Raw genomic sequence first — 13911 nt, forward strand, 5'->3', positions numbered from 1 at the left:
TTTAAGTATAATTGTATAAATCTTATAAGGAGTACTATATTGGTCATTCTTCTACTGGCATACCAAGTTAAATTATTCAAAATCCGTCTAAGTCAATAGGCTAATAAAGCTACACTTGTGAATTTACAACTTTTATATTCCATCCCAAATCCCATGCATAAATTTCTTGATTCTATTACTCCTAGTATGTGTTAGTAAATGACAAGAAGAACTTTATTGACCGGTAATTCGTTTAGAAAGCGGACATTTTGTCCAAAAATTAAATGGTCTAAATTCTAAAAGAAGAAAAGGAATCAGAATTATTATTATTAAGCTTTCTGCACTTTTGGGGGGCAAATACAGTTACTAATTAATTTACTATCCTATTGTTAAAGCAAAGAACCATTTATGCAAACTATGCCTTATATAGAGGCTCAAGCATTCAATGCAATAACGATAACTTTGTCAATTTTCCAACCCATAATTATTTATCATGCTCCTTTTATATTACAGATAACACATGGTTTCTAATTATGGAAATCTTGTTTTAGGTGCTTGTTAGTGTTGTTAATTATAAGTGCAATAATTAACCATAATCATATCGGTAAATTAATTCATGCAAACGATCTTTATGTTTACTCTTAAAAGTAAAGTGCACGGAGTATTTTATTAATAGTAATATATAAGAACACATTGAGATCTTCTTTAGATTTAATTCTTGAAAATCTATGTTTCTTAAGCTGTATGTTTAATTTTTTTTCTTGTGATCATGTTTGTAGAGTCGGGAATTCCGTATCTCAGCTCACATAACGACAAGATTAATACCTCCAAATGGGGTTGAACATGTATTTCTAAATTCTTTCCTGTATGGCTTTCTTAACTGCCCTTGCGAAGCTTGATTTAATGAATTAATTTGGCCGTTGGGCCTTTTCCTTAAAAAAAAAAGGCAATATACAAAATTAATAAAGTAAAAGACGCTTGTCTAATCACCTTCGATTAAAATAATTTTTTGTTAATTCTATGTGAAACATTTGTTTAACAAAATTTCAACAACTATGACTCCAAGTCTAAACAATAATTTGTGTACTTATGAAATGAGCTTCATATTTACGGAATACGGATTATTATTTTAGTAATGCATATCAAGATTGTAATTAAGAATGTCACAAACTTCAATAATGCATTTATTTTGCTATCTTGAAAAACCATACTCCATTGTTCATTGTATGACACGTGTCAGCATCCACTTTTTTTATTTATTTTCTCCTTTTACCATCATTGCAATACAAGATTAGTGCACTAATTAATTAGCCGTTACTCATGGAGTACATCTAAAATGGTATTTTGTTGGAAAAAATCTTCATTTATCCAAATTGTAGATTATCATCTTACTAACTTTCTATAATGAAAATATTGATTTATTATTACCAATCCCTAATTTAATGTATCGGATGGATGATAGTTTAATATATGAGGCTCAAATATATAGGGGTTCAACTGTTCAAGTTGAGAGAATAAGGAGTTGTCAAAACTATAAAAGTATGATTTAGCAAATTTGATAACTTTATTTCCATTCAAAAAAGCAATACGTATTTTTATCAATAATTTTAAATGGAATTTTTTCTCTCACTAAATACATAGTACACGTGTTTTGAATTAGTTACTGAAACTTAAACGAGAATCTCACTATTTGACATTTGAGTTCCTAAAATTAAAAATACATTTTGAGTCACATATACAATTGGAGTTTTAGAAAAATAGTTTTGAGAGGAGAAAAATAGTTACTCCACTTAAAATGTCTCAATAAAGACAAGAAATCCAAGCAATGATATAAAATAGTACAAAGTAGACTCGAAATATTGCAAGATCTGCCCAATTGTTTACTTTAATTTACAGGACAATTTTCTAGGTACAAGCTATGAACATAGTACAATCAAGGTTTTTTCTTTGTCACACGCTTAGATTTATAAACTCATATGTTTCAAAATAACTTTGCTTGTGTCTAAACCTATGTATAAAGTACAACCGGTTGTACGATACGTTGACAATACCGACTAACAACACATTTAAGGTGACGTGCATCCGAGCTGCACCGTGTACCATCTTACATTTTCACCTTATATGTCAACATGTACACATATGGGAGTGATGAATATCTCAGTTGGTTAGAGCTTTCATCTCGATTTCAGGTGATCTTGTGATCGATTTTCATCCACGCCCTTATGGCTCATTCGCACAAACAAAGCATATGAGGAGAAAATACAAGAAATATCATCAATGGACATAAAAATATCATTAAATATACTGTTTATCTTATATATCAACATGTACACATATGAGGAGAAAATTCAAGAAAAATCATTGATAAATATAAAAATATTATTAAATGTACTAGTCATCTTATATGTCAACATGTATACATATAATGAGAAAATTCAAGAAAAAATCATCGATAAATTCAAGAAAATATCATCGATAAATATAAAAATATTATTAAATATACTAGTCACCTTATATGTCAACATGTACACATATGATGAGAAAATTCAAGAAAATCATCGACAAATATAAAAATATTATTAAATATACTAGTTACCTTATATGTCAACATGTACACATATACTAAGAAAATTCAAGAAAAATCATCGACAAATATAAAAATATTACTCCGTATTAAATATACTAGTCACCTTATATGTCAACATGTACACATATGATAGAGAAAATTCAAGAAATATCATCAATGAACAACTAGACGAGTGGAGTATTTCGTACCGCGGTTTCTATTCTAAACACATTGGCAGGTATTTTTCTCCGGAAAACTGTTGAAAAAGTGTCAAATTAATTTTCTCTTTTTTAATAAAATAAAAATAAACCAGTACTATTTCTACTAATCACCATCATCATATACCGTGTGGGCCCACTTTAATGACTTAAAAGTAAACACTCTCCTCACTTAATTAACCCAAATTAAAACTAATTAAATTAATTTTAATTTTTTAATTAAAGCAGTCGCTTTAATAATAAGATACCTTACCATACATTCAGCGCTAACATGGAAGCTCTCTCTCTCCTCCTCCTCTTCTCTCTATCCTGATCAACAATTTCCCTCTTTCAATTTTTATTTTTTTTCAAACCCCTATTTTTTAGGAAACCCTAGAATTCAATCACCAACTGTTTATCTCTCTCCTCTCGAATTCCGTTCTTAATTCTTCGCATACATTGTTGAATCGTTTACGCCTGCAAATTCGTCTGATCGCGTTCTTTCGTGTTAATCAATCAATTATACTGATTTTGTTCGTTTGATTGATTTGATTTTGGTTTTTATTCGATTAAATTGATTGATGAAGCGGTTTCGGAGATGGCAGAGGATCTTCATCCTCTTTCTTCTCTCACTTTCTGTATTTGCTCCCCTGGTTTTAGTCTCCATTAGACTCAAAACTCTTACTTCTGAAGGTGATTTCTATGTTCGTTGATCTTAATTGTTTTGATATTGTTGATAATTTTATGTTTCTGATTGAATGTTTGTTTATAGGGAAAAACAAATTCGTCGAAGATTTACCGAGTATTGTATGTTTCTCCTCTTTCTCACTCCAATTAGTCCAATTAATTGAATTTATTTCCATTTTTGTTGAGAAATTGATGATTTGTTCTTTTTGTTTTTTTGTTGTAGATGCAGCAATATAAGTCAGATGTAATACTACTAAGTGCAGTTGGACAGGTATTTAAGTGCAATTAATTATATTGTGTAATTTTGTTATTACTGTTATTATGATTTATTAATTTAAGTTGAGCCTGCATCAGAAACTGATTTGAGTTGAGCTTGATTTAGTGAAAAGTATTTTGATTTTTCATTTTTACTAAAATAGGAAGCAAGAGAGGGTGTGAAAGAGCCTAGACCAGAAGTTTATAGAGATCAGAATTACTCTGTAGTTAATTTTAATCAGAATCAGGGTGGGGATTCGACGGTGCAGGGTTCGAGGACGAGTGACGTCAAGGTGGAGTCTGGATCAGAAAGAAGGGGTTAGTATTATTGACTGTATTTTGCTCTGTGAATTGTGATTTGATGATTAGGTGATGATTATGATTATGATGATGATGGGAGGATTGTTAATGTTGTTACTGATTTCGTATTTTTAGGAACTCAGCAACTTGTTGGAGAAGAAGTCAAGCCAATTAAGCCAAGGGAAGAACTCGTAACTGTAAAAACCAAGGTACTTGTGATATCAGGGATTTTGTTTTAAAACGCATTTCTAACGAACCTTCACATGATGATCATAATATCTGTTGTTAAAGTGAAGGTTTATTTATAGGAAACAGCTAAAAAGTAATCATTGGTTTACATTTTAGCTTATTTTTTGCCTATTTAGTCTGTGGAGTTATGGGATGTGAGGATAGACCTAAGTAATGACCTTTATAGTAGTCAATATCGTACTGTGCAATAGTCCAATGATAGAATCACTTTACCAGCAATTGTGTTTACTTGGTAGTTAGTAGGGCTCAGATGTTGCAGCTAGTTGAATTTTCTGGGCCATTGTTGTCAAATATACAATGTTGTAACCATATTCTTGAGATGTTTTGTTTCTTATTCCTGTGACGTCTTGGCCCGTTAGACCCCTGATTGGACATGGAAATCTGACCACTTATCTGCTATTTAAATGATGTTTAATAGTAGTTCTTAGCATTATTAAAAATTGGAATCAGAAAATCAATCTACACCATCAATTGGTGCTGACATGATACCGAGGCTGTTTTGCGTTAGTTTGAGCACCTAATAGATCACGTCATGACTAATAAATTCAAAACTACCTTACAGATGGTCTCAAATCCTGTATTTATCAGTAGTCAATTTAGATATGGATGAGGGTGAATCATAATTGGAAACAACCCCCCCTTACCCCGCTTCTTGTAGGAGCCTCTTTGAGGCAATGGGGTAATGATAATGATAATGCATGAGGGTGAATCATTGAAACCACATTCTCAGAAAATTGATGCAATATCAGGTGGCTAGCTCACAGCAGCTGCTCGTGACTTTCACTTTTGATATTGACAAAGAGTCATATAGTCTTTTCCTAAAACAGCTTGAGCGAGTAGTAATAGGTAGAATGGGCATCTTCAAGCCAATTGTCCTATCCGTTTTTCTTCTCCCGCTGGTTAACTTTTATCCTCTACGGTGCTCACGAGTTACAAGATTAATGTGATCACTTCTGTTGTGAGTATCCATAAGATACAGCGTTCTGAGTGTTCATGGCTCAAAACGCAAGGGAACCAATTTGTTTACAAATGCATACACTTAAATTATTTGGTAGGTCTTCGAGATTTTATCATGTGCTCTAGTATGGACTATGGAGTATATTACCACATGTCTTTTTCTAAGTAACTTCTTTTAGTATGGGTAGCTTAGACTATCAGTTAAACATCATAGATAATGTAACTATTGTCCTCGCCTCACTTCACTTAATATATTTGCTCAACTACTTTTTCATGTCAGGACCACTCAGATCAAATTTCTAGTCAACATGATCATGGAGTCCGAGCCCCTCGTCTAACAGTTCATCATAGCAACAATTCACGCAACGAGACACGGAAGGCTACAGATGAGAAGGTGAAGCAAATGAAAGATCAGGTAGTTAGGGCCAGGGCATACTTGAGTTTTGCTACGACTGCAGGTAATACCCATTTAGTGAAAGAGTTGAAGCTACGTATAAAAGAAGTTGAACGAGCAATGGGGGAAGCCAGAAAAGATTCAGAATTATCGAGAGGGTAATATGTCAGATTGTACAAGCTTGCGTGTTGTTACATGTTTTTTAAAAAGAATTTCCTGCTAGTCATCTTTACTTAGCTCTTCTTCTTTGTTATCTAATTGGGGATAAAGGCAACAAAAGTTGTTGACTTAAGGGCAGGTGGTCTACATTAATAGTTTCTTTTTGGTGGCTAATGTTATATCTCTAAGAGAGTTATATGTTTAAAAATAGTACTGCATTTCCGTAAATTTGGTCATTAAACAGTTGTGGAGATGTATTCTGATTTCTGTTGCAAATTTTGTATGTTTGCAGTCGCTTGCAGAAAATGAAATATATGGAGAGCACCTTGTCAAAAGCAAGTCATGTATACCCAGATTGCTCAAATATGGTTAATAAGCTCCGTGCAATGACACACAGTGCTGAAGAACAAGTCCAGTCACAGAGGAAGCAGACAACATTTCTTACTGAGCTTGCAGGAAGAACAACCCCAAAAGGCCTTCATTGTCTCTCTATGAGGCTCACTACAGATTACTTTATGTTGCAGCCTGAAAAACAGATGCTTCCCAATCAGCAAAATGTTAACAACCCAGATTTTCATCATTATGTTACTTTCTCTGATAATGTCTTGGCTGCTGCAGTGGTTGTGAACTCCACAGTCTCCAATGCCATGGTAATTTCCTAACTTACACTTGGTTATTCCTATAATTTTTTTCTTCGATACTACAGCAGTAACAGAACCATGAGAAACCATGACCCTATTGTTTTATCACTTCTATGGTTCTACCTTTATTTTTCTTTTCATTTTCTCTTAGTTCATGTCTAGAATAATAATGTTCCTGTGGTGGGGGAAAGCCCCTTCCCTTTGTGCTGTTTAATAGTGTTTACTCACGATTTTTCTATTATCTGTCATGTCACTTGTATGCCTATTCCCCCCTCTGTCTGAATTTTTATTTTCTGACAGGATATCTACTTTAAGAAGCTTCTAACTTCACAAGGCATTTTAAACTGGTAAACTTTAACTGTTTAGTGTTTTTATGGATTGGTCTTGTGGCTTGGAGCTCTGATATCTCAGTGATATCAGCATCTGCAGTGAAAATACTGAAATGGACTGCATGTCTTTACTTTTTAGTTTTTAGGACTGTACATCTTGACCTTTTTAAGCCAGGTTGTTCATAGATGGACAACAAACATGGGATATGTTAGCTTAGCTCTGGAAAGACCCTGGGACCGGACAATAATGATTTCTTTTGCAAGTCTTACTTCTAATAAGATATATGGAGATTCAGAGGAAGCTAGGAGCATCAGATTAGATCATTAGAAGAATGTGGCAATTGTGCAATTTTTTATTGGGTTAGCTTGGCAAGATGTTTAGAAGATTGTGGCGTATCCCTTATATGCGAAACTAGATAGATTATACTGTCCTTGGTGTATCCCGACACAGGCACATTGTTGGCTGGAAAATCATCTGATTGTTGAGAAATGGAATTAGGTCGTTTTTCAAATGTTTCATATCTTGATCTAACTATACTAGAAGAAACTAAAAGAGTTTGGAGCTCTGAGCAATGTAGTGTCTACAAACCTGTTCCACTTCACAATGGCCCCTTTGTGATGACCCTAGTGTAAATAAATGCAATCAGCATTATACTATTATAGTTAGTGCTGAAATTTGTTCTATTAATTTCTGCACTACTCAAAATACACCCAGTATCAAAGTCCTAAGCTGGTGAAACTGATAGATCTTGATAAAGTGTAATATGTAGCTTACAAGAGAAATCTTTGTTATTCCTGTTTTAGAGAAGGTTAGCAAAGTTATTGCTGTTGCTAGATTGTATAGTATGACTTCATGAGGTTTGGGTAAATTTGGTTGAGGTACATAGGGTATTTTCTTCCGGATAGATATGTGAATTACTTATACATGATGATGCTCGTCATAGTGTCAAGCCTCACTTACATTTACATAAGAGTTAGGTTTAAGCTTATTTACGTACGAGGGAATAGAAGGACTGGCATTTGTGTTTCAGTATGATATGTGGCTGCCTACTCAAATATATTTAAATGTGCTCTCAGATTATCACTTGAATGTGACATTCATTCATATTGCTTGCAGGAACCCGAGAGAGTCGTCTTTCACGTAGTGACAGATTCTCTTAACTTCCCCACAATCTCTATGTGGTTTTTGTTAAATCCTCCTGGAAAAGCCACCATCCAGGTCTTAAATATGCAAGATTTTCAATGGTGGAATATGTTTGAATCATCACAGGAGAAGCAAAGTTCTAGTGATCCTAGATATTCATCTCTACTCAATCACCTACGCTTTTACCTTCCTGAAATTTTCCCGCAGCTCGGTAAGATAGTATTTCTCGACCACGATGTGGTGGTTCAGAAAGATCTAAGTGGTCTCTTGACCATTGATATGAAGGGGAAAGTTAACGGAGCAGTAGAGACATGCCAAGAAGACAAGTCTTCGTTCAGGCAAATGGCAAGGTTCATCAATTTTTCAGATCCACTTGTGGCCCGGAAGTTTGATGCCAATACATGTACGTGGGCGTTTGGGATGAACTTGTTTGACCTAAGACAGTGGAGGCATCATGATTTGACCTCAAGCTACCGTAGATTCCTACTAAAGGTAAATTAGTTTAATTTTTCTCACCATAATTTCCTTCCCGCTTTCACGCTTTGTACTACTTCATTGGTCAATGTTGTTCACTTGTTGCATTTGGGTTCATCCTTTATTATGTTTTTGTGCATTCTACATCTCTACCTGTTTTCGTTTTCCTTTCCTTCCCCTTCCGAGTCCCTGTGTCTGTATTTCCTTCATCTTATCCCGAACGTCAGGTTTAAGTTCGAAGCTCTTTGTGTCACTCGTTAAGTCGTTAGTATCAAATGACATATGGCTAAGAGTTGGAGTTGGCTATAAATTACACTAGAAAATGTCACTTCTTTGATGTGATTCTGCCATTCTGCTAAGACTAGGAGATTGATTCATTAACCCTAGAGTTTGCAATTCTCATGAGAAATGTGAGAAGGTGAAAGTGTCGTGGTCAATGGATTCAGTATCTTTTTTATGGCATTCTCTCTCTCTCTCTAAACTATTGCATTTTGACAGAATTCTCTCTATCTCTTTCTCATGAGGGTTAACCCTAACGGCCCGTTTGGTAGTTGGCCATAAATAATGTCAATGGGAATGAATTCTGTATGTAAATTTGTAAGGAAAATCAATATCCATTCCCAATTTCCCATAGTAATACTAGTTCACTCAAAATTATCTCTTTTTCTTTATTAATTTCCATTACCATTTGGGGAGTGGTATTATGTGTGAATTCAAATTTATGAAGAAAAACCCAGTTTTAGACTAAAATTCATTACTGTGGACATCATGATGTTATTTTCTTGTCAAATAACACTAAAATTTATTCTCATTGCCACCATTTATTACCGGCTACCAAACTGGCCGTAAGGGTCATCTTCCTCACAGTTTTTTCTGCATCACTACTGCATGACTTTTAATCTCTTTAAACCTGGTTGCAGGGCAATGGAAGACCTCTTTGGAAAGCAGGAAGTTTACCTCTAGGTTGGATCACTTTCTATAATCGAACATTACCTTTGGACCAGAGATGGCATCTTTTAGGGTTAGGGTTCGATTCAGTGTTGAGGTTAGAAGACATTGAACAAGCAGCAGTTATACACTACGACGGAATCATGAAACCTTGGTTAGATATCGGGATAAAGAAGTACAAATCATACTGGAACAAATACGCGAATTATGATCATCCCTACATGCAACAATGTAATCTTCACGGGTAAATTAATAATACAAAAGTATAAATTGGCTCACACACGTCCGTCAAGACCCCCCGTGAAGGCGAAGAAGACACTCCTTTCCTTAAATAGAAGGTTTGTCGCCATTGTCGGGGGACTTGCAGATACATCAGGATCGGGAAATTCAGTTACCAACAGCGGAAACTCACAGTATATTCTTTTTGCCAAATTTGGCATGGTTGTTTAACTGCTCTTTGAAGTCATATACAGAAACATATACAAGAAATAGTTCATTCTTTCTGACTAATTAAATTCATGTAAATTGGACTGATATGATTCTTTCCTGTTTCAGTTATCCTGCTCAGAGTATTCTAGGAATAGCTGATCTGAGCCAGCTTATAGCAATAGTGAGAGCAGAATGAGAATTTTTTTTGCAGAGTTTTTGTAGTGGAAGTTGATTTACTTGTATATAACTCGATCAGAAGCTGTTGCAGCATTATTATCTGAGAAATTTATTCTGAAAATTGAAAATTGGTATTGTTGTTATATTGACTTTATTATTGGAAGTTTGTTGTTGTAGTGGTGAATAATAAGGGATGGCAATGAATTCAGGACCCGACCCACTTCTATATTATGGATGACATACTGGCTTCATTACAGCATTACAGCTAACTGCAATTTAGCTGGAGATTAGAGATGAGTTTTTTGTAATCTTACAGCTAACTGCATGTGAGTTGGGTCAATCATTGATAAATGATAAATCTGCACATTGTTGTTGTTTTGGCCATCAAAGTATCAAACATAAAAATGTGAGCATGTGGAAGCCAATTAGCTGAGAAAGTGTTATTCTATTCAAAATCTGGTTTTGAATTAACTTAGTTCTAACTGTTCTCTTCACGTTATTCTTATTACTTACTCTGTATTAGATTAGACCAGAAAAATCAGATCATATCAGACCAGGAAAAAAAAAACACTATAAACAGTCAAATCAAAATCAAATTTGATTAGACCAGATCAGGTGAAGAGAATAAACCTCACACGTGAGTTTGTATAAGGAAGTAATGATGACACTCCAAACAGGAGGAAGTCTTGGCCTCAAGTGGCTTGTGTCCATATGGACACAAGTGGCTTGTAATTGGTATACCAATACATTGCTAAGAAGTACCAATACAAATTATTTATGTTACTGATACTGACATATGTTGTGTTGGTACTAAAAATAGTTGTATTTGTGTCACTTGTGTCCATATGGACACAAGTCACTTGAGGCTTAACATTCCTCCTCCAAACAGTGATTTTGGAATGCCCGCTATATGAGCACAATTTCTCCACTTCTGGTGTAATTTCCACGTAGTGGTGTGCCAATATCAGTTTATTTATTTATATGTGGTCAAACTCTCACCCGAGACGAATAAAATTTGTTTGTACATGTATGAGTTCCCAATGACTCCCAACAAACCAAGCTAAGGGTAAGAATTTTCACATCTTAATTTGGTTTCTTCACACAAGTCCCTCAAACATTTAGTGCCACATAGGATTAACAAAAAAAAATATCTAAAAATGGATGATAAGACACGTGGAGAAGATTGGTTGGTTGGTAAAAGATAAAGGATATGAAATTAGGGCCGTGAATCTATCCACGGTACGTTGTTTAGGTGCCACATAATTTTAGTTCATCAAATATTAATTTGTAGTACAACACAACTAAGAACTTGGCTTCCACACTCATTTCAGCAAATTCAGAAGTTGCACAAAAAACTAGCTTTGCAGTGGAATAATATTAACAATGGCCACCATCACAGCTAGCTCTTCAGCTTCTTTGGTTGCACGTGCTAGTCTCGTGCACAACTCTAGGGTTGGAGTTTCATCTTCACCTATTCTTGGTTTGTCACCTCACCTTAATTACTAGCTTTTTTTTTATTTACTTATTAATTATTATTGAATGAATTGAGTATTGTTTTGTGTTTGCAAATAATATTTGTGCTTATGAATTTGGACTTCTTTGATAATGAGCATCATATTTCACTTTGATTTTTGATCCAACTTGGTTGAAATAATTTCTAATCCTTGGAAATGAATTTGTATTATAGTAGGCCGATGACGTAAATCGATCTCCTAATTATAAGAGGTCGAGGGTTTGATTCTCTCCTAATCACTTTTCAAGTTTTGTTGTTGGATCATGTTGTGGTTTATTTTATATCCAGTCTCGAATCTCGAAGGTTATGTAACATAGATCTTACTTCATGGTATGAGAATATTGAATTTCATGTTCAATTGTTTACACAAGTAACAAGGGTTACCAATATCTAACACAACAACCCAATAACATGTCAATTAGCAACTACAACATGACCTATATTCAAATTGGCCCAAATGCAAAAGGATCCAAATGTAATGTAGTTTGACCTATTTTTCAAAATTTAGTTGTAAGTTTCCTTTGCTATGTGCATTTTTTTTAATTAAAAGATGATGATGATGTAATCAATTGGGAACATACTTATCTTGTAACTTGTCCTTAAACATACATGATGGAGATACTAAACCGAAAAATTCTTGTTTTTATTTTTTTGGTTGTAAATGAGTCATAAAACCATTGAAAAGTTCTTGATGATTTGCTGATCAATATGCATAAATTTCATTAAACCTTGAAAAGAATCTCATGGAATGTTTTTTTTATTTTTTCGCGCAAATGAGCTACAAGGGAAATATAAATTACAAATGGGGATGGGGGTTTGAACCTGATACTTATTATAGACAGACTCTCAGTCTTAACCACTAGAGGTGATCAAAATTCCGGCCTGGCCGGTCCTTAACACACAAAAATCATGCCCAAACCCATAAATTTAGTGCGGTCTTTGTGGACCTGACATCCTTTTGTTGGCCGGGCTCGGATTTTGGTCTAAATACCCAAACCCGTACTTTTTGGGTCGGGTCGGGTAAGCTGGCCGAACTATAATTGATCAGGTCTATTGCAAACTAAACTAAACTAGTACAATATGTTTTTCAGGATTGCCATCAATGACAAAGAGGAGCAAAGTAACATGTTCAATTGAGAACAAGCCATCAACCACAGAGACCACCACCACAACAAACAAGAGCATGGGTGCATCATTGCTAGCCGCCGCTGCGGCCGCAACCATTTCAAACCCAGCAATGGCTCTTGTTGATGAGAGAATGAGCACAGAAGGAACTGGATTACCCTTTGGTTTAAGCAACAACCTTCTTGGTTGGATCCTTTTTGGTGTATTTGGTCTCATTTGGGCTCTTTACTTTGTCTATGCTTCTGGTCTTGAAGAGGATGAGGAATCTGGATTGTCCCTTTAAGTCTTAATTATTACTTAATGAACAAAACTCCTCTCCTCTCAACCAAATGTAATTTGATGTGAATGTCATCTTATGGAATTTGGTAAACTTTTTTATGTAAAATGTTGGATGTAGAAATGACAAGATTGAGATTATTATGGTTTTATCAAGTTTGTTGTAAGATTATTAGCTTTTGGCTTGTTCATATAGTACTATTGTTCTTCTATTGAGGATTTGAGAGTTACATGTTTGTCTTCTAGGAATCCTATGGTCAGAACGGGGATCTGTTTTTTGTTTGCTAAGGAGCCACACGGGCAATACAAAGTATAAATGAGGGCGGGAGAATTCAAACATGAGAATTATTGTACATTGACCTTATTCTTAACCACTAGGCCAAGACCTCGCTGGTTCGGAATGAGATTTGTAACATTTCGTATTAAAAATCCAAGTTCCATGTTTTTCTAATGAGAATGAAATAAAAATTGGGCATGGGAATGGAAATGGAAAGAAGCCTCGATTTCCAAGTTTTTAGTACCAGCGTTGAGGACTCAAGTTGATCGGGGAAGACTAATTTGCAGTAAATCAAATCACAATTCTCGTTTTATGACTAGCATTTTAGAATTTAGCTATAAATGACAGACTTTTAAGTTGAAATTTGAACACTGTTATAATCAAGTAGTTTGCATATAATTTAATCATCATCCCAATCCCACTTCGAATCCTCAAACTCTTATTCCCTAGACGCGAAATGGTCCGAAAATGCCTTCACTACTATGATGAGAAGTTAATTTTGCACCTCATTTAGTCGTATGAATCAATACCTCATCACTCATAACCAAAGAAAATAGAACATTTTCTTCATATCAACAATAAAATATGAAAAGCAAAAATGCTCAACAGCTAAAAAATAGTTGCACCAGCCGGGAATCGAACCCGGGTCTGTACCGTGGCAGGGTACTATTCTACCACTAGACCACTGGTGCGCTTTGTTGAGGAATCTACTCTTACTTTATACTTATCAATAATAACAAGACGCACAAATAGAAATGAGTTTCTAGCCCATACCCGGATTTTCGGCCCATACCCGGATTAAAAAACCACTTTTCCCTCACAAAATTAGGGTTTT

At 34.8% G+C, this 13911-nt stretch overlaps 2 protein-coding genes and 1 non-coding gene across 4 annotated transcripts; 2 read left to right on the forward strand and 1 right to left on the reverse strand.

Moving 5' to 3' along the window:
• The first annotated feature begins 3017 nt into the window (after positions 1-3017).
• Positions 3018-10048, forward strand: LOC110783866 (probable galacturonosyltransferase 6). 2 transcript variants are annotated; one of them, XM_021988252.2, is made up of 9 exons: positions 3018-3435; positions 3515-3549; positions 3653-3700; positions 3849-4002; positions 4120-4193; positions 5471-5742; positions 6036-6393; positions 7831-8349; positions 9252-10048. In XM_021988252.2, exons 1-9 carry the CDS (start codon positions 3324-3326, stop codon positions 9525-9527), a joined length of 1848 nt encoding a protein of 615 aa, XP_021843944.1. In that variant the 5' UTR covers positions 3018-3323; the 3' UTR covers positions 9528-10048. The 2 variants fall into 2 exon arrangements, with proteins under 2 accessions (XP_021843944.1, XP_021843951.1); XM_021988259.2 differs by having other exon boundaries at positions 3954-4002.
• A 959-nt stretch (positions 10049-11007) lies between these two features.
• Positions 11008-13177, forward strand: LOC110783856 (photosystem II reaction center W protein, chloroplastic-like). The gene is made up of 2 exons (NM_001426355.1): positions 11008-11365; positions 12490-13177. The coding sequence occupies exons 1-2, from the start codon at positions 11269-11271 to the stop codon at positions 12804-12806; spliced, it is 414 nt and encodes a 137-aa protein (NP_001413284.1). The 5' UTR covers positions 11008-11268; the 3' UTR covers positions 12807-13177.
• A 520-nt stretch (positions 13178-13697) lies between these two features.
• Positions 13698-13768, reverse strand: TRNAG-GCC (transfer RNA glycine (anticodon GCC)). The gene has a single exon. It is a non-coding gene; the product is annotated as a tRNA-Gly (tRNA).
• Between the last annotated feature and the right edge of the window lie 143 nt (positions 13769-13911).

Source organism: Spinacia oleracea, chromosome 5 (genome assembly GCF_020520425.1).
Source record: "Spinacia oleracea cultivar Varoflay chromosome 5, BTI_SOV_V1, whole genome shotgun sequence".
Classification (NCBI taxonomy): Eukaryota; Viridiplantae; Streptophyta; class Magnoliopsida; order Caryophyllales; family Amaranthaceae; genus Spinacia; species Spinacia oleracea.